At 26.8% G+C, this 23,144-nt stretch overlaps 1 protein-coding gene across 2 annotated transcripts in view; it reads left to right on the top strand.

Annotated features, from left to right (window-relative positions):
• The first annotated feature begins 7,974 nt into the window (after positions 1 to 7,974).
• LOC132928315 (protein PALS1) overlaps positions 7,975 to 23,144 on the top strand; it is a 51,343-nt gene continuing 36,173 nt past the window's right edge. The window contains exons 1-4 of one of the 2 annotated variants that reach the window (XM_060992896.1): positions 7,975 to 8,452; positions 11,955 to 12,209; positions 12,862 to 12,971; positions 13,055 to 13,106. In XM_060992896.1, coding sequence (XP_060848879.1) covers positions 12,146 to 12,209; positions 12,862 to 12,971; positions 13,055 to 13,106 — 226 coding nt within the window. In that variant the 5' untranslated portion in view covers positions 7,975 to 8,452; positions 11,955 to 12,145. Of the gene's footprint in view, positions 8,453 to 11,954; positions 12,210 to 12,861; positions 12,972 to 13,054; positions 13,107 to 14,012; positions 14,191 to 23,144 lie in introns of those variants that run through there. The other variant, XM_060992897.1, reaches the window with a different exon arrangement.

Below are 23,144 nucleotides of genomic sequence, written 5' to 3'. Positions count from 1 at the left end.
GTTATATTTTACATAGCTGTAACTCACTTTAAAATAATAATATCATTAAAAGCATATGTCACTGTCTAGATAATATTCTTACCTTTAAATTTGATAATAGGTCAATTTACTCTAATATTAAAGCTAACGTCACAAAATGTCAAAATGTATTCTACTGAACGAAAATTTGTTATGATGTACGTTAGTAAGACAGAGACAACACATGCGGGTATAGCGTCCTCTTATTATGATTATATTATTATTTTACGTTTTTTACAGACTATAGGTAATATTATTATTATAATGTACAATTGCCAGATTTTGAACATCAAAAATCAAGACAAAAAAATAAATTATAATATTTAGTCTATGTTAAACGCGAGAACTCTAAAAATAACCTTTCGTTATAGGTGATAAGAATTGAGAGGTGAGTAAATTTTAACATTAGTTTCCTAAAATATAATATGTTAAAATCACCTAAATTTTAATAAAACTTATTAGTTAATATGTTATTATTAAACTTATTAAAATAAACTAGTTTCTTTGTATTAACTTCTAATTGGTAAAACTATACGATAAATATTGTAGGTATTAAAATTCATATTATTGTCTATTACTAATAAATAATAATCAACAACTATATGGAATTATTATAGAACACTTTACAATATTTATTGTACGTGTTTGTGAACAAAGTGTTTTCACTATTAACATTGCTTTAACTATTTTCATTTTCAATTTATTTTTCTCTTCAGGTCTATAAATTATTCATAATAATATTATGTGAAAAAACTCTTTCTACGTACTACGTTTGAATTTTAACCAGGTATTAAACTCAACTATTATTTTAAAATTTAGAGGATTAAATCATCAATATTTTTCAATGATTTTAAAATAATATTTTTTTAATAACATTTTAAAATATTGATTTTTTTTTTATTTTGTCCTACATATTAGTATTGTACAATTTTTTGTAAGCCTAACTGTCGTGCATCGATGGATAATAATAATGATTGTGTATAAACTTAAAGTGGTAACATTGGTTACCATCATCATTAATTAAAAGGAAATCTTATATAGTCAAATATCCTTTTCCATACTTAGTCAGTACTTAGTAGCAACCGCTAGCCTGTATACTTATAATACTATCAAGTCTTATTATTTCAAATCTAAAACCAAGGTTTAAATAGTACAATTTGTTTATAAAAAATTACGGAACGGCTGACAATCTACGAGGTTTATAAATGGTTTATTATTCAAAAAGTACTGAGAAAAAGGTTATTCTTATTACAATATTACGAATAATTTAGACACAATAACGCTTTTAAATTATAAATTGATATATTCCCCATGTGTTAGTGAATATTTTAAACAAAACCTGGAGCCGATATAGTTTAATTATAATTAATAATAATATAAAATTAGAAAATTACCATACTTAAACTAAATGTTACATTTTCTTCTATAAAATAATCACACAACTACTGTCCGACTGGGTTATATTTATAAATTAGTGTAACTTTATTATTACTTATAGTTTGTGTAATTAGTGAATGAGAATAGTCAGTGACAATATCGTTAACGCAATAATACTTATATAAAATATAATAATTATTAATTAATAATACATGCTACAAGTAAGAAGTTGTATTTGTTTATTATTTATTTATTATTTATAAATTATATAATCATATAAATTATACTACTGATTACTAAGAGTTATGATAATAAAATTATATTATTTTTACCAATTATCTCCGGATTACCAATTTTTTTAGAAAAAAAAAAAAATAATATTTATATACGTAGTTATACAGGTTAGCGCGGGTTTGCGTACATGATGGTGCTTATTGTTACTTGTTAGTATTTATATTTTAAACATAGGTATCTATTACATCGTGATTCGTGACATTATGCTAAATCAACGTTAATATTTTAATAATGACGTCATAAAATATTATATAATTGAATACAATGTTACTGAGTACAAACAAGTTGTATCTCAAATAAATAAAATATGGTTTGAACTGTTATATAGAATAGAATCTTCATTAAAAAAATATTAATATCATACAATTATTATAAATTGTTGATAGTTGATATATTAAGTACAATATAATTGGTGATTACGCAAATATTTATAAAAATATAAATGTATTATTTATATAGAACCTAATTATTAGTTATCTATGGAATTTTAATTTATTCTTGTACTGATCATTATCAACAGTCATAGCCGGATACTTATCGTGGAAAAAATATTTAGGCAATATCTAGTTACATAGTGACACGATGGTCTTACAATGATATAATATATTATACTCTGTACGGAAAAATAAAATCAAACCATTTCAACGATTTTTCAAACGAGTTTACAAGAAAAATGAACACGCCTCATAGAATAGTCGTATGGTATTTTGATAATTTTTTTTTATTATTATTTGAAAAAATCTTTATTCAGGTCACATTGTACTTACATTTTTTAATTAATTTTCAATATAATTAAAAAATACCCAGAAATTTTAGTATGCTTTTTTTAAACGTTTAATTTAGTTTTTAAAAATAAAATTTTTTGAATCGGAGTTTAAATCGTCAAGTCTTCAATCTTCATCTTTCACAAAAAAAAAAAAAAAAATATCGAATTCTGATTATTTAACGAGGTTTAATGTGTTTTTTTCTGTGAGATAAATTTTCGTACTAAAAACGCATCGGTTCTATCACCCTTAGTAAGTAAATAAATTATACCGTGTCGACCATAAAGGTAATAAAATGGTAATATATTGTAATAGAATATTTTTAACATATTTTAATGGTCTATATCTACAGATAATAATCCTCATTAAATGTTAAACGGATTTGTGTTGTGGTTTGTGCACTTAATTCAGTCTTAACTCTTAATACCTGCTAATTTTATATTATTTTAGATTACCATATAATATTTAATTAGGTATTATATTGGTCAGGAGTACGAGTACCTAATAAAACATTAATTACTTATAAGTTATAATAGAAATCTAATTTTCGATAAGTGACATTGAAAAATCGTTTTCCTATACTGTAAAATGTTAGCTTATAAAGTTATAATGAATAATAAGTATTATTTTTACATATGTATTAAAATATAGGTATACAAATATAGGTATTTCAATTTTACATATTAAAGTTCTTTAACTGAAATACATTAGGTACTAGACATATTATATACGTATAGCTTGTAGCATTATTATAGATACAAACTACTAGTGCTTAATATAATATTTATTTATATTATATATTATGTTATTATGTAGTTATATCTACAAGTTACGGAACTATTGACTATTGTGGTTTGATTATTAAAAACCTATTCATATTTTATTAATATATCTCTATAACTATGAGTTATATATAACTTTTAAATAAATGTAAGTCGTTTGTAATAGATAACATTATAATAATTTATTCATATATGTTACTTTTGTACTTTTACTATGTTACGATTAATACATTTCTAAAAATTGCAAGCATTTTAATCAAATGTTTGCGTGTAGATTGATACACTTTTAATATTATAAATAATTATTTACTATAATAATTTAATTTATGTTTTTATAAAAATTAAACTATCTCAAAATTAAAAATTATTTGAGCCATTTGATGAGGATATGATTATTTATTACTGATCCGTGAAACAATAATTAGATGCCAGATGTCCGGAAACTCAAATCCAAGAAGAAACGTATTTAATACATGAAGCGTTAAATCGATGATTACGCCATATGTATATTATGCTATTATGTAATATTATACAATTTTCACGAATTTACTATTTTTCATTATTATAACGTTATGGTATATGAAACGTGCTTTAAAGTTCAAACATTAAGTTCAATTTATATTCATATTTGGGGCAAGCGATTATACTTGCTGTATAATGTGTGTATGTACCTACTATATAGTATATAGTAGGTATAGTAGCACTCTTTTGTTGCAGGAATCGAGTAAAAAGGTACTTATACATAATGTAGGTGATCATTTATATGTGAGTCATTTTACTTATCAATCTTTGTGTATAAAAATTAACCAACCAAAAATTAGAGTTAAATAAATTTAATTTTTGTATATTTTATTATTATGATTAATTTAATTTAAGAAGTAAATACATCGATAAACATAGCAAATTTAACGTTATAGGTCATTCATACTCGAAAAACTGACGACTAAGGATGCACAGCAGAACCTCAATTAAGCGTGTCTCGATTATCCGTGCTCGCAATTAACCGTGCTCACTCTTCCAAAAATGTTTATATAACAAATGTAAAGCCATAGGCGCATAAGAAATATATTATGTATGTAGGTTAAGAACGATAAATTATAATAATTAAATAAATAATGTGTGGACTGTATTATACCTAAATAGTTTTGTTAGCGTCAGACGAACATTTTATTTTGGAGAAATCATTTCAAATCACAAACCACAAAGACTGATACTTCAAGTTCTAATTTTAAAATATGACATTTTACACACGTATGCATATAAGATATTATATCATTGTGCAATAATGAAATTCATTAATATAAAACTATTAAAGTCTCGATTAATCGTGATTTTCATTTTATCCACGCGACCCCCCCCCCCCTTCCCACTATTATCCTGGATAATCGACGTTCTTCTGTACCTATTATGCATATAATACATAACTAATTTCGTTAATATTTATATTATATGAAATTATAAGACCAAGATTATAAAGTACAGTGTACACCAATTTGTCTCGAAAGCAGTAACAATTTGTATTTTTTTAATAATTACTCGTATATTAGGTAACTATATAATGTAATATAGCCATTATAGCCCATATAGGTACAAGGTACTTACTATTATATTTATATATTTTTTATTTTTCATGTATATAAATTGATCAGGGATTTTAATCTAAATATCTTATAGTTCTTACTATATGTTTAGGGAATTTTTTATGATATATATCAAAGTCTTAAAGTTATATAAAAATTTAAATTTAAATGCTCACGATGGTCAACGCGTCGTGTTTGATTTAAATTCGTGCCCGTATGTACTATGTAGCCATGTAGGTAAAATAGTTAAACAATTTTTGATAATAGATTTATTATAAAATTTTTACTGACTAAATTATATGCTTTTAGATTTTATATCCCGTCACGCGTCACTATATCGAGCGCCGAGGTGAGCCGAAGCGAGACACGTTGGACAACACCCGGTCACTGCAGTGTTCTGAACGATATATTTTTTTTTTTACTTTCAAACATTGGTTGTATTGCTAAATTCTAATTAGTTTCCACTTCCTGATTTTGCTGCTGCTGCTACTGTTAGCTTCAAACTCATATTGGTGGTGCAATGGTGCGTATATTACAATTTTTTTTCCCACAATTATACACTAGTAAACCGTTTAATAAGTACTTGAATGTTAACAGCAAGCCAATTGTTTCATGTAATCTGTTTAAAATACTCATAGTTATATATTTTATATCTTATTGTAGTTGGCAGCGTTACAACTTACAATACGATACGAGAACTAAAAGTTTTGGTTTTTCGCGTAGGTGCATTATGCAGCACCACTCACCAGTAATAATTAAATACCCTTTTTTAGTGGCTTCCTATGTTTGTACCTATTGAATGATTTTCATTTTATAACAATGTAAAAAACTAATTCAAAATCTTTGAATGTGCTTTGCATAATTGTATCTTGAACAAAAACTCCAGGTAAGTTATTGTCAGGGTCACTTGATATTTCAATATGACAATTGTATTTTTATTTTTATTTTTTGAAGCTGTTTTACAACATTTAGTAAATTGTTGATACTGATATTTTTATTTGAAAATAATGAAGTAATTCTAAAATTATTATTATACTATTATTATTTATACTAAAACGTCAAGAAATATCGAAATTGTAAAAAAAATTATCTAAAATAATCACTTTAATAGGTAAAATGTTTACCTGATCTAGTAATATTAGTTAAATCTTATAAAATAATAATTTTCCCAGTTTCTTGAAGAATTTTATGTTCTAATAACTTTTTGTTTGCTTTTAGTTCCATTAACTCTAACACGGCATGATAAGTTACAGGAGTAAGTTTTCTTTGGCTTGGTAGATAGGCGAATAGAACTTGAGATAGTTAATGATTGTGATTTTCTTTGAACCGCTATACTTCTAGTTTCGTATATTTATCTCATCAAGTCTTAAATAAATTGATGCCTCACAACCATGTCGTAAAGTGCTAAAAAATTAAATAAAAATTAACAATTGTCTTACATACGGCTGTCCGTAAAGAATATTTCTCGTTGGTGTTTTACGATATTCTAATTGATTGATAAAAATACAATATTGTAATAGTTTTAAATTTAAAAAAATGTGTGGGGAATCTTCTATCCAAATTTTTAATGTTAGCCATGAATGAAAAACATTTATGATTTTCTAACTCTAAAATAGTTGACGCTAGTCAAAACTTTTTAACTCATCTATAAATAATTAATACAATACGTGTACACCTATACTACATAACATTTTACATATTTATACTTAAGGGTTAAGGCTGGGTATTGAAGTCCTAAAATATGGCTAAAAACTACATATTATTATAAAAATATACAATTAAACTTCTCAAAAAATTAACTTAAATAAATAACTAGAAATATATCTAAAGATAGCCCCTACCCTTATTCTTATTCATGCAGCTAGGACTCGTTGACATGTATAACAAAGATTAGGTTAGGTCGGATAGGACATAATTGTTAATAGTATAACCACTATACATTTTATTATAATTTATAATACATATTATAAGGTAACCTGCACCTTGCTAGTTGTTATGTTTTAGAATTTAAGTTATTCTTATATAGTTATATACGTATACAATTCAATCACTACAAACGTACATAGATAGCCGATATCGTTTAATATTCCCCTCATTTATCTATCTCATAACTCATTTAAATATAATAATAAACCATTATTATTTTAAAATTATATTTAATTTTTCAGTAGACAAGTATAGTTAATAGACTATAGCTTTTCCGATTTGTTACGTCAGTCTGCTAGTAATTTTATGTCTGGTTTTATTAGTAAATGCTTTTATTTTTTCTAATTTTGAACCAACAATGATTGGTAATTGAGGATCTGTGTTAACATTATATTACCCCATAGTTGCCCTATCGTTTATTGAATAGCATAAACAACAATAGTACATAGTATGGGTTCTAATAAGTTATATATATATATACTTAGTTCTGAGATTAAAGTTGGACATAAAATATTATTAAAAAACTAAACAATCTAAAAATTAAAATTAAAAATAAAAAACTTAAAAATATAATTTTTTTTTTTTGAGGGGGGCTGAGCACTGTAAGCCCTAGCCTACTGTAGCCACTGTAGCCCCCCTAGCCTCGACCAACGCCTATAAACGTCTACGTTGGTCATCGACGACAGAATTCGAAATGCGCACCGGTATCGGCGACGACGTGGACGCATACGCGCTTGCGCGCTTGTATATGTAATACGCGTATCATGGTAACGTGCAGCGCCCGGTCCACGTGCGCGCTTTTCGCGGTTACCGGAACGCGGTCGCCCGCGCAACTACCCTCGGCGCGGGGGTTGAGGGGGCCCCACCGTACATCGGGAATGCGTAATATACGTCGCGTCGGCCCCGACGCGGATGCTGCGTGCGGATCGCCCAGCCGCCGCCGCCGCCGCCGCTGATCAATAAACGGCAGCAGCGCGCCCCCGAGAGCTGCTCGGACCGCCGGCCACGCGGAGAGGCTCGGAGGCGCAGTGCACGCGCACAGCGCGCCGCCCGTTACTCCGCCGAACGAGAATGCCTCGCGAGACCTCCTCCACCGCCGCCCCGACCCTGTCTCGCCGCCCCGTTTTATTATATGGGCGCTAGCCGCCGCCGCTGCCGCCTCGTAGTCGTCGTCGCCGCCGCCGCCGCCGCCGTCGTCGTTCTCCCGGCAATACCTCTCTCCGGAGATAATATTTTAGAGGTACGTGTGCGCTCGCGCGTGTGTGTGTGTGTGTGTGCGTTCGTGCGCGCGCTCGCGTGTGTGTGTTTCGGTGAGTGCGCGGGCCGTAGCGTACGGACGGACGGACACGGACGTCGTCGACGAAGATAATAATAATAATAATAATAATAATAATAATAATAATATTAATAACACGCACACACTACTGTTTTATATAATAAGTGATAATAACGCGGCTTTTTTTTTTTTGTTTTTCGTTCGCGGCACATCGATTCCTATAATAAGTACACGATAATAATAATACACCACCAAAACGGTCGTAGGGTAGTTCGTCGAAGCGTTGCGGTTTTATGAGATTGCGTTCGGAGATCAGAGCAATACATATTATTATTATTATTATTATTGATATACAATAATAATATACGTAACGTCATTGTATTATAACAAAATATAATACACTGTCGACCGCCGCTCTGGGATTCTCCGGGTCAAGTAAGTAATATTATATTATACGTACACATCGTGCATGTATGCCGGAAATCTTTTAAAGTATACATTATTTTTTAATTCAGAATACGTAATCAAGTACTATTTATACACTTCGTGTTCAATATTTCATTGATTTCAATTTACTTAATCATCTCCTTCGCGAATCATCCAATTTCTATAAACTTAATTTATACAAACAAAATATGTTCTTTATACCTATGGGGTGTGTTATAAAATGAAGAAATTTTTTTAGTTATCTATACTTCTAATTTATAGATAAATATAATCATATAATATGTAGAATGCAGTGGCGTATATAAGTTTTTATTTCGGAGGGGGCCGATTATATATATATTTGGATTTTTTGGGGGGAAAGGAGGGAAGAGACACACTATTTGAATAGTTGTGTTTTTAATTTCGGGGGGGGGGGGGGTCGCTCGCCTCCCCCATAAATACGTCACTGGTAGAATGCGAATAATAAATAATTTTTTTTTAATTTTACTATAATTTATACTAAAACATAATTTTGACTATTGAGTGATGAATTATTTTCATAAATAATATTATTTAATTACAAAAAACAAAGAGAAAACATACTAAAAAAAATACTTTTTTGATTATATTTATTAAAATATATTTTATAAGTGTATAATATACCTAAATAAGTATATATTTTACGTATCTTATATTCTTTTTGCAATCATTCTATATATATAAATATATATTTATATTTATTATATATACGTCTAATTCAAAAAATAGTACCTTTCAGCTATTAAATTTACATTTGTTAAATTTTTATGATTCAAATAAAGTAATAGATATTATAGTGAGCTTTAACTGCTAATTGATATGCGTAAAAGGACGACGCGCAATCTCGTTACTTTAGATTTATGTAGAGCCGGTTTGTTACCCTTAACTTACTAGGGTAGTTAGAATAGGTAAATACATTTCTATTTTCAAACATCGACGCACGCACTGATTCTATTCTTGAATAATCTATAGGTATTTTTGATTTGCATAAACACGAAAAAAATAAAGTTTATTATTTGTATGTTAAGGTAGGTCATACACTCACACTATAAAGATATTGAACATCAGTAAGCTATACGAGTGTTAATTACGAATACATAAATACATAATTGTTAAAACATAAACTATATATATATTAAAATGTAATTTTATCACAAGCTTATGTAAATGCCTAATTAAAGTTGTTAAAATAACTATTTACTTAAATTATTTCATTAATGAATATAACAAAAAATAAAAATAAATGAACAAATAATTGAAATGTATAGTGTTTATGGTGAACTATTCTGTATTTTAATATTAACATTAATTTATTCTACGATAGACGATAGTTAATATAAAATAATAGGGTTTTTAAAGAAATACTATTTATATAAATTATTTTATAAAAAGGTACCTATTACTTACTTTAATTTTTAAAAAGTAATCTAAATTGTTGAATGGAAATAACTGTAATAGGTCCTCATTTGAAAATTTGAATGGGCTTCAATAGCATCTTTTAGTGGGACTACTTCCCACATACCTCTTAATTATAGTTGTAATTATTGTATATTAAGCAAATTGCTCCTTTCAGGAACATTAATCAAAATAATATAATCTATGTTCTCTACAAAAACTCGTATTGTTCTTAATACTTTGCAATAATTTTAAAAGTTTTTATGTGTCAGGCCATTGCTGATTTCTTTATCAACTATAACAGTGTTTACATAATTTAATTATCAATTATCATTAAAAAAGATTATTTAAGTAATTACATTTTATTTTATAATTGGTTTTAATTGAGTAAAGAAAAATGTTTAAAATGTATCTTACTTTAATGAATGTATGTTTTAATACTTTTAATTTATAATATTATAAATAATATAGTGGTGTAGACGTGTAGTTTAATATTCCTATACAGTTATGTTAAATTATATTCTTTATAAATGTAATTTTTCAAAACGTCAACAATTTATAAAAATTAAAAACCTAATACGTAAAAGTTCTTAATGAAATATATTTTTAAGTAGTTTGAGAATATTTAGAAATTTGAACAAATCCTATAAAATGCTGATTGTTTAAAAATGTTAAGGGATATTAGGAATTTAAATTGAATATTAATATAGGTATATTAAATGTAGGATAGACCTTAACTGATTTAAAATAGTAACCTGTAGGCTATAAGTATTAACTAATAAGTATAATAACATTAATAAGTACCGTATTTAAGTTTAGGTATACTATACATGAAATATAAATATTTCAGAAGTCAAGTATAATAATTATAAATAAATAATTTAAATTATCCTCATAATATATTTTATATTAATTTATTATTAGTATATTTATAGTTATAATAATGCACGGAAAAAAAATATAAACTATTGAATTACCTATCTAAATTATTTTAAACGTAAATTTTAATCAATAATAGTGTTTATGGTTAAAAAAAAATCCTAATAATTACACAGATAAATATTTAAATTCTGAATTCGTGTTTAAACGAAACTCTTTTACTATTTTTATAAGATAAATCGTATTATACTAGTGATGGGTCGAACTGTTCGAATCTCGAACCGAACCGAACCGAACCCTTGATGTTCGGTTCGATTCGAAATTCGAACTCGGCACGAAAAAAATTCGAACCGAACTATCAAACATCTTTTACTGCTCGAAAATCGAACTTGAAAATATTTGTCGAACCTGACTTACTGACCACGATAGTTCAGAGACCAAATATTTGTACAATTCTTCTAAATTTATTTAAAAAAAATAAAAATTGATAATCTTTTTTAGAAATAATTAGACTATTGGCGATAGAAAGTTATAAACTGTAACAGGCACCTTATGTATCATTTATAATAATAACGATAAAAAATATTGAGTTCGAGTTCGAGTTCGACTTAAAATGATTCTAGGTTCGTTTCGGTTCGGTTCGGTAGAAAATATGAAGGTTCGGTTCGGTTCGAGTTCGAAAAAATAATTTAAAGTTCGGTTCAAGTTCGGTTCGATTTAAAAAATCAGAGTTCGACCCATCACTATATTATACGTATTCATATGCCTTATTGTAATTTATGTAGGTTCATTATTATTAAATAATCATTTTTGTTTAGGTAAATTTTTAAAGATTTCAAATTACAAATAAAATAATACACACAGGATAGGTAATGAATTAAAATAATTAAATAAAGGATAATGATTTATAGCTATACGCCTATACACATAAACTGCAAAAATCATGAAACGTGATGTATTAAGTGTTTTAATTGTATTTGTACCAACATTTGAAAGAATAGTTACCAAATTATCATCAATTGTATACCTACACAATTTCAGCATTTAATATTTACAGCAATAAAACAATAGTGGGAGCTTAAGACTTAACTTCTTGAATTACATTAAACGTTATTTGTTTAAAGATTCGTCTTTAAACTGTGAACTTGAATTAATTAACAACTATACCTTAAATGAACAATTAATATTTTTGTTTCAGGAATAATTTAGTAGGCTATGCCCCAAATAGCTTCAAGTTACGAACAATATGGCTGAAAATTCTGATTCAGATTGTGAGAGCGACAGCGACAGCGACAAAGAAAAGGAGGAAAAACTCCAATTTATTAGAACATTTTTAGTATCAGGGTTGTGTTTAACACATATTGACCTGATATTATTATAATTCACATCATGGATCTCAGTGGATACGTACTAATACTCAAAGAAACCGAAGATAATAAAGCCAAGCTTCTAGGTAACTAAGCAACACTGTTTTACTTAAAAATATATATATATTTCTATGGACGGACTGTCCACATAGTCTTTCTGTGATTCAATAATTAATAATAATAATAATAATAAAAAATATGAAAAGATACATTTAACATATTATAAATATAGACAATATTATTTTAGTTAGCCATCTCAAAATTGCAAATTAGAATAATTTTAAAACATTATTTACTGTTTGAAGATATCGATAATTCATCATTTATAAAATTTAAAAAACAATTAGTGCTCTTACTATTAGAGTGGTTTGTTTTTTTCCAATTTTTGAATCCTAATATTTTTTTTTTTTTATTTTATCTAATATGTTAAATTTGAATAACCCATAATAATTATATAATTTTAATAAATCCTACTTTTTTATAGTTTTTAAAATTAAAATATCTAGAGCAAATATTATCAAAATAAATATGAATGTTCATTATTATGTCCTAAAATAAATATATTTAAATTAAATTATAATTATTTTATTAGCTTAGAATCTAAAATACAAGCCTTGATATAACTTCAAAAAATATTTTACCTTGGTCAAAAATTAAAATGATTTTTTTCATTAATATTATATTATAATAGTCGGGTTGTATTTATTTATATTAATTAAAACTAATTGGTTGATTAAGGCTCAAAAGTCGACCGTGCGGATTTTGAAACCGGTGATGAAATATTCGCAATTAATGGACAGCAAATTGCAGAAATGACTCGCGACGATTTATTATCTTATCTCTATCAGGCAAGTTATTAAACAAATTAAAAGCGTCGCATAACATTTAAATAATTATTAAAATTGTACTAAATATAAAAACGTTGTTACAGTGTATTGTTACAAGAACCATATGTATGAATTTAAAACCTCGAGTTAAAAAAGGTATGTACATTTTTAATTTTTATAATAATATAGGATGTACTTATATATTGTTCTTACTACGTATTAAATGTATAGTATTTATACCCTAAGAATTTGAATACTTTAGTTTGTTTACCAAAGTATTTAATTACCCAAACATATTGTACAAGATGGGTTAGCCTAGCAGAAAGCATTATATGTTATACCATTTCCTTGTAGAGTTTACGCTGGTTAATATATAAAAAAAAAACCAAAAACACGATACCCATTCTGTATAAGCTTATAATATGTTTACATTTAATGTCTTTGTTATTTTTGTTGTGATGTATGCCGCTATAGTATGTTATGTATTATTATGTATTTATCAACACAGTTGACAGTGTAAATGTGTTTGTATAATTTTCCGAGCAAAGGGAAATATAATAATTTAAAATCGTGGAATATGTATGTATTATGTAGTTTGTTCCAGTGCTAGTTATTTTAAAAAAGAGAATTCTCGTAAGACACCCGCTTTATAATAAAAATTCTAAACTTTATCAAAGAATTCTTTAGATACCTATCGGCTTTTCCAATAAACGACAATATGGCATCGTTAAGAACTCTTTTACATTTTCCCTCTTCACAACTGTACCAAAAAAAAAAAAAAAAAATACTGATATTCGTTGAAGATATTGACATTCTAGAATGTCCAGTTCTTCTTCAATCGAATTTACTTTCACTCTTGTGTTGTAAATTCTCTAATTTCCGTAAAAGTCTCCAAGAGTAAGTGTAAAAAATTAAATAACTCTCTCGCCTCTACTCATCATCATGATGGTATTTTTATGGGAATGTCTACATCGTCTGTGGTCGACGACTGTCGTTTCTAGTCGGTTAGCGACCTCGAGTGATCACAACAGGTACGTCAGGTAACACCAATAACAGGTCTGTGTTGTTAGTCTACCTAGTTACACCCAGTGTTTTTTACTCGTACCGCTAACGTTTCGGAGTGCGCGTTTTTTGTCGGAGTTTCGTATTATTCAATGACTGTGTACAATTTTTATTCAAATTATTTAGGGCTGTGTGGATAGGATTTTATACTTTACCTTTTCTAATATAAATATATAAAGTAAGTACCATAAGTGGATACATGGATACATAATTTATATTATTTTGAGTGTAATGTTAAACGTAAGAGTACTTCACTTATGTGACCCATAGTAATTAAAAAACTCCCAAGTTTCGTTATCACAAGTAATAATTAAATATGTACATATAAATAAAAGAGCTGCACTTGAAAACCAATTTGGCTTAGGGATAGTATAAAAAAGGTTTAACCTGCTTTAATAAAATACCACTGGGTTTTTTTTTAATGTAAAAGGCTAATCATGAAAACACTTTTTTTTACATAAAAATATAGACAAACATGTTTTAAATTATTCAATTTAAAAAAATGAATAATAAAAGCATTACTGAAAAAGAATAATTTCGTAATTGCAGAGATTTACTTAACTTTTTTTACAATAAACAAATAAAAAATTTCTTATAAGTATATTTATTGGTAAATAAATTATTTTATTTTATGTATTTTGGTACTTAAAAAATTCTGTTTCTATAATACTTATAATGCAATTTGATGCAAAATAAACTGGAATTTTTAATAATATATCACATAGATTTACATAGATACCAGTTAACTTAGCGTTTGATTTAATAGATACAATTATTATTTGTGTAAAATGTCTTATTTTAATATATTTAAACAATATTACAAATATTTCCTATGAGCTCATTTCAGTATAATATTTTTTCTCCGTCTCACACGCGTAATAATATTGCTAAAACCTCTCTAATTAACCATACCCATATTGTGATTACATTGTTGAATTTAATGAATTATAATAATTATAAAAAATTAACAATAAATATGTGTTTCACCAGGAAATTTTTTTCAATACTGTTATTTTTAAGAAAGTTATTACTAATTATAAATAACTAAAAATAAAAATAAATAAATCCTAAATATATTCTTAAAAATCAAAACATAAAAAAACTTCTGATAAAATATAGATAATATTATTTACTGTAACTATTATAATAGTCTATGTTTTTTTTAATAATTATTAATGTAATTACAATGAATAAAATACTAAGGTGGTCTTTATTATGCATTACGTGCATACATAGAGAACAATTTTTTTATGATGCGCCCTCTTAATTAGCAAAGAGGAGCCTTGAAATATAATATTATCTACAGAAAATTAATTAATTATTATAAAATTTTAAAAATGTTATTAAAATAATTCAAATTTGACTTGTCGGTTAGGTTAAATTAAATAATATGTACAAAGAGTACAATGGTACCACAAAACTTACACTTATATTGATATAGACATTGTGTCAAACCTTGGGTTCTATTATGTTATTGGGTTTTATATTCTTTCTAAGTTTAGTGCTCAAAACATATATTTGTATACACCGGGTTAATTTATTTAGATTTACTTTGGTAAGATAGGTACCTACTAAGGTTAAATAATGTTACCTTGGCCTCGATGACGTCAATACTTCGAAAAGATTCATAATGATAGTTATATACTTATATGTAATTACTGAAACTAAAGTTTGATTAAACTTAAAATTAAATTGTTCAATAAAATACTATCAATATGTGCATACTAAGTATAAATCTTAATTCTGAAGTATGATATAAATATTACTTAAAACAAAAAAAATATTGAAATTTATTGTAAGAAATATAAATATTATAATATAACTTTGTAATAATCTTTTCTAATTATTCACAATAAAGGTTATGTCACAATTCATCACTAATTATTATGACGACGTATTAGAAATAGTTCTAATTTTAAATAAGTTTTTTTTTTAAATACGTCTTCTTATAAAATGGTTAATAGACAAATTATGTATTTCCAAATATAATAATATATTTTTTCATATGATAATCAACTAAACAGTTCGTTATTCAAGTTCAATAATCTTCGACATACATATGTAACATTTAATGGTCAGTAAACCACTGACCGCAATAATAGGATAGGAAATTTACCGACACGTGACTGAGAATCTTATATGTATTTAGACGTCGTCCATATCCAGTTTTTAATAACGTTATTTGGAGGGAGTGGATTTCGGATGTTTTGATTATACCTGGTTGCCAAGGAAATGCCATCGATTCTCCCAACACTTATATATTATGAGTGTTCATACGGATATCCGGCTTCCGGCTGGTGCACAACTATATGCTAGTAGTATAGGTATACTATATGGTGTATACAATATTTTAATAATATTGTCAGTCAAACATATGATATTTTGCAGAAGTAGGACACTTAAATTGACGTACATAATATTAGCTTCCCCATGCTACTTTAAGTTGAAATATAAGAAAAAATAATTACACTGTTATACAACTTTCCATTTATTGTACATAAAAAATATTATATTTAATGATGTACCTATTATAATTACTAATTAGTATAAAGCTGTATTTAATATTATGCTTTTTCACATGTAATTCTTAGAATTTAATATTAAGTAATTGATAAAAGAAAACTGAAATAAAGAATTAATTTTAGTATACATAAATTAATGTACACTAAAATTAAAATGGTATGACAAAAGGAAGGTAATTTTATACTTAAATTTTCATCATTATTATGAATTTAAATATTTAATTATCACAGCCTTATAATATTTATTATTTGTACAAAGTTGTATATTTTATTATTTTTATTTCTAAAACAAAAACACAATAAATAATTCACCCTATTTAAGTTTTAAAGTTTTAAATTATTTTACATAAATGAAGGTTTATAGCTCGAATAAAATGATAAAATGCCGTTTTAACAAACTATATTAATCGCTTTGTATGTGTGTGTACCTACTTGTATAGTTTTTTATGATACAATAAACGTATATAGTACACATTCAACGATGAAAACGTTAAAATTGTTCCGGTCTCATAGCAATGGCTGGTGTTAAAGCGTTCTACAGTAGTTTAGTAGTAGTTTTTTCATATTTTAAAATGGTATATGTAATATGTATTTTACTATATAGTATATATGTGTTTATAATATATATACATATATCACTATATGGTGTATATATATATACATATGATACGTACTGACAGATAAATGTACAAAATGAGAGAGAGAGAGAGAGAGAGAGAGAGAAATGAATACGTGAAACCGGTCATTCGAGTTTGCCTTTGGTGCTGTTGTTAACCTCGAATCTTAAACGAACAGTCAACAGTGGTGAATAAAACGAGTTTGCCCCGGGAAAAAATACTCGATGGATGTCCGTATATAAGAGTATTTACTATTTGTATATATATTACATACATAAATATAGTTTCACTTGCTACTTAACAAATCCCAAATCTGTCCTGATGTTATAGAAATAACGACTAACAGCACAGATGTATTAAAAAAAGGCAAAATAAACAGATTAAAATTGAGCTAAGACTTTAGACAACAAACCCTAAAGCTCTAATTAATTTCCAAATTACATATTATTATAGTTATTGAGAAGGAAATCTCATAAATCATATTACTATCATTCATTTTATAATATAAGTGATACGTAAATTAAATAATCTAATCAGTTTTATTTTAAATCAAAATATTATTATTTAAACTTAAATGTGTAAATTCTGTTTTCTTTATTCATACGAAGTGGACTTCATAAACCAGATTTTAAGGGGTTTGAAGTAGGCAATTTTAACGAAATTTGAAAAATTAAAATTTTTAATCTTAAATCTACTTAAATTTTAAGTAATAGTTAAAAGTACAATATTACATTTACATTTTTCGTTAACATTTATAATAATTTTAAATATTAAATTTTTACACATTTATAGTTGGCGATAAATAAAAATATATTATTTCTGAAGTATATAATTTTTAAAAACAAAATTAAATTTTAATATTTTTAGAAAAATAAAGTTTTATAACAGTGTTATTATTTTAAAAGTTTAAACAGCTAACTAAATAAAATTCTAACTTTTATGTTAAAAAAAATTTGTTTTCCTAGCTACTTAAGTTTGTTAACTATGAATAATCTTGGATAGTTAAGTTATAATTTGTAATTTACAAATTACTACTATTTAGTATTTATGAATAATTACCGAATGCTATTTAAATTTTAAATTCAATATATTGTTATAATGATTAAATTGTATTAAAGCTAAAAAGTTATTTCCACCAGATAGACAATTCATGCTAGAAATTTGTTTTAATTTATTATTTTAAACTTCTATTATTTATGATTACAAAAAATGAGTAGTACCATTTTCTTGCACACATTTTTTGTATTTATAGTGTGAATATGTTCTCGAAGAAGATTAAATCTAACCTTTTCATTTTTTATCGATTAGTTTGTTATTTTCATGTTTATCTACAATCTACATGTTATAATATAATTAAGTTTCTGAACTTGCCGTGCTCAAGAATATTTTTGAAAGATGGAAAAAAAACATTATTTTTTATACGTTTAACTTGCACGCGAATTTTTTTTCCATAAGTAGGTGGGATTTAGTTAGGTATTGTAAAATGTATTTATTTTTTATCAATATGTATTAAAAATTTTAACTAAACATAATTTGAAAATGTAAGTAAAAATATTAAGATTGACAATTCGCTTGGTGTCCTTATTTGACCTTTCAAAGTTTCAATACGACTTATAGAATTTCTATACATTTATAGTGGGTTCCATTGTCTATTGCACTATTATAAATTTATATTCATGATACAATATCAGCAATAATGTAACTATAGATATGTATTTATTAATGATAGATATCGTTTTCTTAGTAAATATGAAACGCGTTTATTTTTTTCAGTGATAAATAGTTGAATATAATAAATTGTATTGTACACATTTAACTATAGATATTTTGTGTACATTTTATTAGAAAATTTAATTATTTTCATATTAATTCAGCAAACATATGATTAAAAAATAAATTATTATGTATGAACTCGCGTTATTTAAATAACTAGAAGGCGACTAACCAGACGCCTATAGTAACGATATCTGCCTAGTATAACATTAAACGCATAATGCGAGTGATAAATTTTAAAATTGTGTGAATTCGCATGTTGTCGACCAATACTTCGTTCATCTCGAAAAAAACGTTAGACTACCGCAAACTGTTGTCAGTAACTGCACATAGAGGTAGGATACAATTCGATGGCCTCGACCGAAGCAAATCGTAGGCTCAATTATCCGTTAGAGTATTATTTTTTTGTCGTATTTTTCTCCTTTGGGAAGAATTCGATTATTTTATTGTTATTATTGCGGTTATCTGAATTAAAAAATGTTGATTCAGAATTTAAAGTGTTTTTATTCTATAAATTAATTATTTTTATTATAATATTAATTTAATTATAATAAGTTATAATTATATCTTTGTTTTTTATTTATATATTTTTAAATGAAAATGATTATTAAAATCCACTAGAGCATATACTATTTTGTTTTAAAGACTTAAAATCAAGTCATGTTCGATCAACTATGAGTTACCACGGGACATTTTTAAGGTAGATCAACCATATCACTTACATAATAATACGTATGTATTACGTATCTAATATTATAATAATATATATTATACGTATTGTGGTTTTAACTTAAACTACACAAATATTTTAAATGTTTATTTTATATAAACTCAACAAATTTAGTTTCATAAAATAAAAATGTTAATAGTTTGTATTTATTCAAATCAAAAACGATCAGATAACTTATTTATATTAACATATCGTATAAATTACGTGTATAAAAATATAATTTATTCTATGATAAATATTATGAATCAGTACTTTAAAACTATGAATTTAATAGTCGATAAACTTCTAAACTAGAACATTCTTATTAATTGGATCCATCACTACTTAAATTATATTTCCATATACTGACGAGCTAAATTTTTACAGAAAAATCTAATCGAAAACTTTTAATATAATATTGTTTTTGAATAAATGTAGTTTTAAAAAATACTTATTTCAGGATAATTTTTATAATATAAATTATTACATTTTACAATACTTTTTATTTATACAGTTAAAGTAAAATTATTGTATTCCTTAAATTGTTCTTTCATAAATAATTATTGATCTAATATTGAGTACAATACACATTTAGCTTTTCTTGGAATCACGTTTTTAATTTTAATTTTTAAAATATTACCAATTGTGCTGTGAAGTAATGCGTAGTTATGTATTACGCAGTTTTCCGAATTGTCATTATTGCTATATACATTTTTAGAAACACAGGCAGTGTAAACCAATCAAATAGTTATTACGCAAACGTTATTATAATATTTGTTGTATAAAAAAATTGTAATATATATGCCAAAAGTAATATTCTTAAAAATAACGATTTTTTTTATATATATAAAATATTGCGTATACGGTTTATGTACCTATATATAGGTAGGTATTATATTATATTGCGGAAATTATTGTTATGGTTATACGTACACCTAATGTTATTATAAAATCATATATTATGCTAGTAACGATATAGGTGTTTTTACGATTAGGCATACCCTGCTGTGACTTAATATTTCCGGCGTTCCTTTATAGGTGTATACTGTATAATATAATATATACATATTATAAGTGTGTTTTATACATTATACTGGTGTACGTTTATACCAAACAGTCATTTTGGCGCATTTTAATGTATTTTTAACACCATACTACATTCGTATCTGTATAAGATTTTTAAAAACATAAAACATAGATATAATCATAGAACAGATCAACGGGTTCATGATATATATATATGCTTTACCTATTACCTCCTATTACCTATACAGCTATACCAGCAAATTTTGATAAAAAAAAGTTCTGGTCGTAGCTGGTACTTATAGTTGTAACAAACGGTGATGATGTCGTATTATACTACCTATAGCTTTAGTGGGCATTGGCATCGGTGCTTTATAGAAGCACCGTCGGCGTGCGCATAAAAACTCGACGTATACTGCTAAGACGGCCATTATTTTGGACGTCGGCCAGCAGCGGTTCCCCTCCCTCCAACCCCCCTCATCAACGCCATTCACATTTTCTTCGGACAAACCTCCCTTTGAGACCTTGAAAATTCACGAATCCTATGTAGTAGCTATATATATATATATATTATATATATATACTAGTAGTTGATGATGCTGCGCGATGGAAATCCAAATCACGAAAGAACAATAATATACGATCGTGTGCATGTATGCGTGTGTGTGTGTGTGTATTATGAATCAAGGAACAATATAATATATTATTATTGTTAGAGTCCTGCACGGCGGCAGAGCTCACGTAATGCGATGTTGCCATATTATATTATTATGTATGCGCGCGCGACCGGTTGCCCTTGACATCGAGCAAAGCGCGTTTTTTCGGTCCATCATGCCGCGTCTTCCTACTCCGGCCGAGTCGCGACGATAGGTACACAGCCCGCGCGTTATCCGACTAAGACTATCTGTACGAGTTGTACATTATACAACTACTATAGGTACGGCTGCCGTAGCTGTGATATTATATGTCCTCGTTGTGTAGCCAGTACCAGCAATATAGGTAGATACCACGGTTGGACGAGATACCGACTATAAAAAGTATCTTGGTATATATACAATACGATACGAGATAGTTACCTACTACATATATTGTTTTATAGGCATCTAGATGCAATAGATGCATGCGAGACACTTGATATTTGAAAAATTAGTAGATCGAGATACTCTGAAAAGTTTTTGAATATTTCTTATAAATATATACAAAAAAGCGGAATCAAATATTTTTGTAATCGAATAATAATTTTATTGATTTGGGATAACAATACACACACAATTTATTATAAATAACGCGTTCCTAAATGCTCGTATCCACTTTGTAACATACTATTATAGTATTATGAAATTAAAAAAATCATACAAAGTTAATTAATAACTAATAATACATATAGACGACTTAAAAATTACAATTATAGGTACACAATATACACACGGCATAGGCACATCTTGATGCTTATGGATTAGTGGTCGCACGAGAATTATACGGTTCTATCTCTTAGCTAATTAATAATCATTTATTTTATGTAGGTTTCAGACTTTAATATAAGTATTTAATTTATACATTTACTAAACGTGTTATAGTAGATCTAATCAAATCATTTTTTGGTATTTTTATAGGTAAAACAGTTTAGCTTAATATTACGTATTATCTACAAAGTCGTTTTAACGTTACATTTTTCTAAATAAAATTGAACTACTAATAATGATTTATACATATATAGTATTCATATTGTTTCGAATAACTTTATAACATTTCTAGGGGAAAGTTCATTCCAATGTTTACAGGGAGGGCGGTTACCGCACTCCAACCCGTGGTTTACATCTATATGTATACCTTTAATATACCGATTAAGGTGTGTATTATTATTATGGAGCATTACTATTATGTACTCATAACGTGGGTGTAACGAACTCTCTTATGTTACGTATGTCATACTCATACTCGAATATTATGATATTCTTAGGTGTGGATTATATTTTTTCTTAACATACTACATTTGACAGAAACAATGTTTATGAATCGGTTTTTACTTGGTGCGTAGTTCATGTATACCAATAATTTATTTTCGGTTTTGAATTATACATATATTAATCAAATTATAAATAGAAAACTGTAAATACGTTCTTTTTTATCATATTAAAAATATAAAAAGAAAACATTTCTATACACAGATTCCGGAGTAGCTTGAAAATGTTGAATATGACGTGTGTTTATGTCGTCGAAAACAATAATTCTCGTGGTCGATGTGAGAGACGATTGTGAATGCGTACGAGAGAAATATTCTGTGAGATCGCAGTATTAATGTTTAGATTAGTGTAAAATCATACCTGTACGACGAACATGGTTTGAAACGTGGGTAGATATGTGCAAAGAACTTTAATGATCATACACGTAGTATAAAATAGATTAGTGTAGTGTATGTGTATTTGATTTTTTTTTAAATTGTATGGTTCTATTTTCAAAGTCACACACGTGTCATTTTTACAAAATA

The sequence above is a fragment of the Rhopalosiphum padi genome, chromosome 4 (genome assembly GCF_020882245.1).
Source record: "Rhopalosiphum padi isolate XX-2018 chromosome 4, ASM2088224v1, whole genome shotgun sequence".
NCBI classification, from domain to species: Eukaryota; Metazoa; Arthropoda; class Insecta; order Hemiptera; family Aphididae; genus Rhopalosiphum; species Rhopalosiphum padi.
The sequence above is the reverse complement of the archived record's forward strand: the minus strand, read 5'-3'. Positions and strand labels throughout refer to the sequence as shown.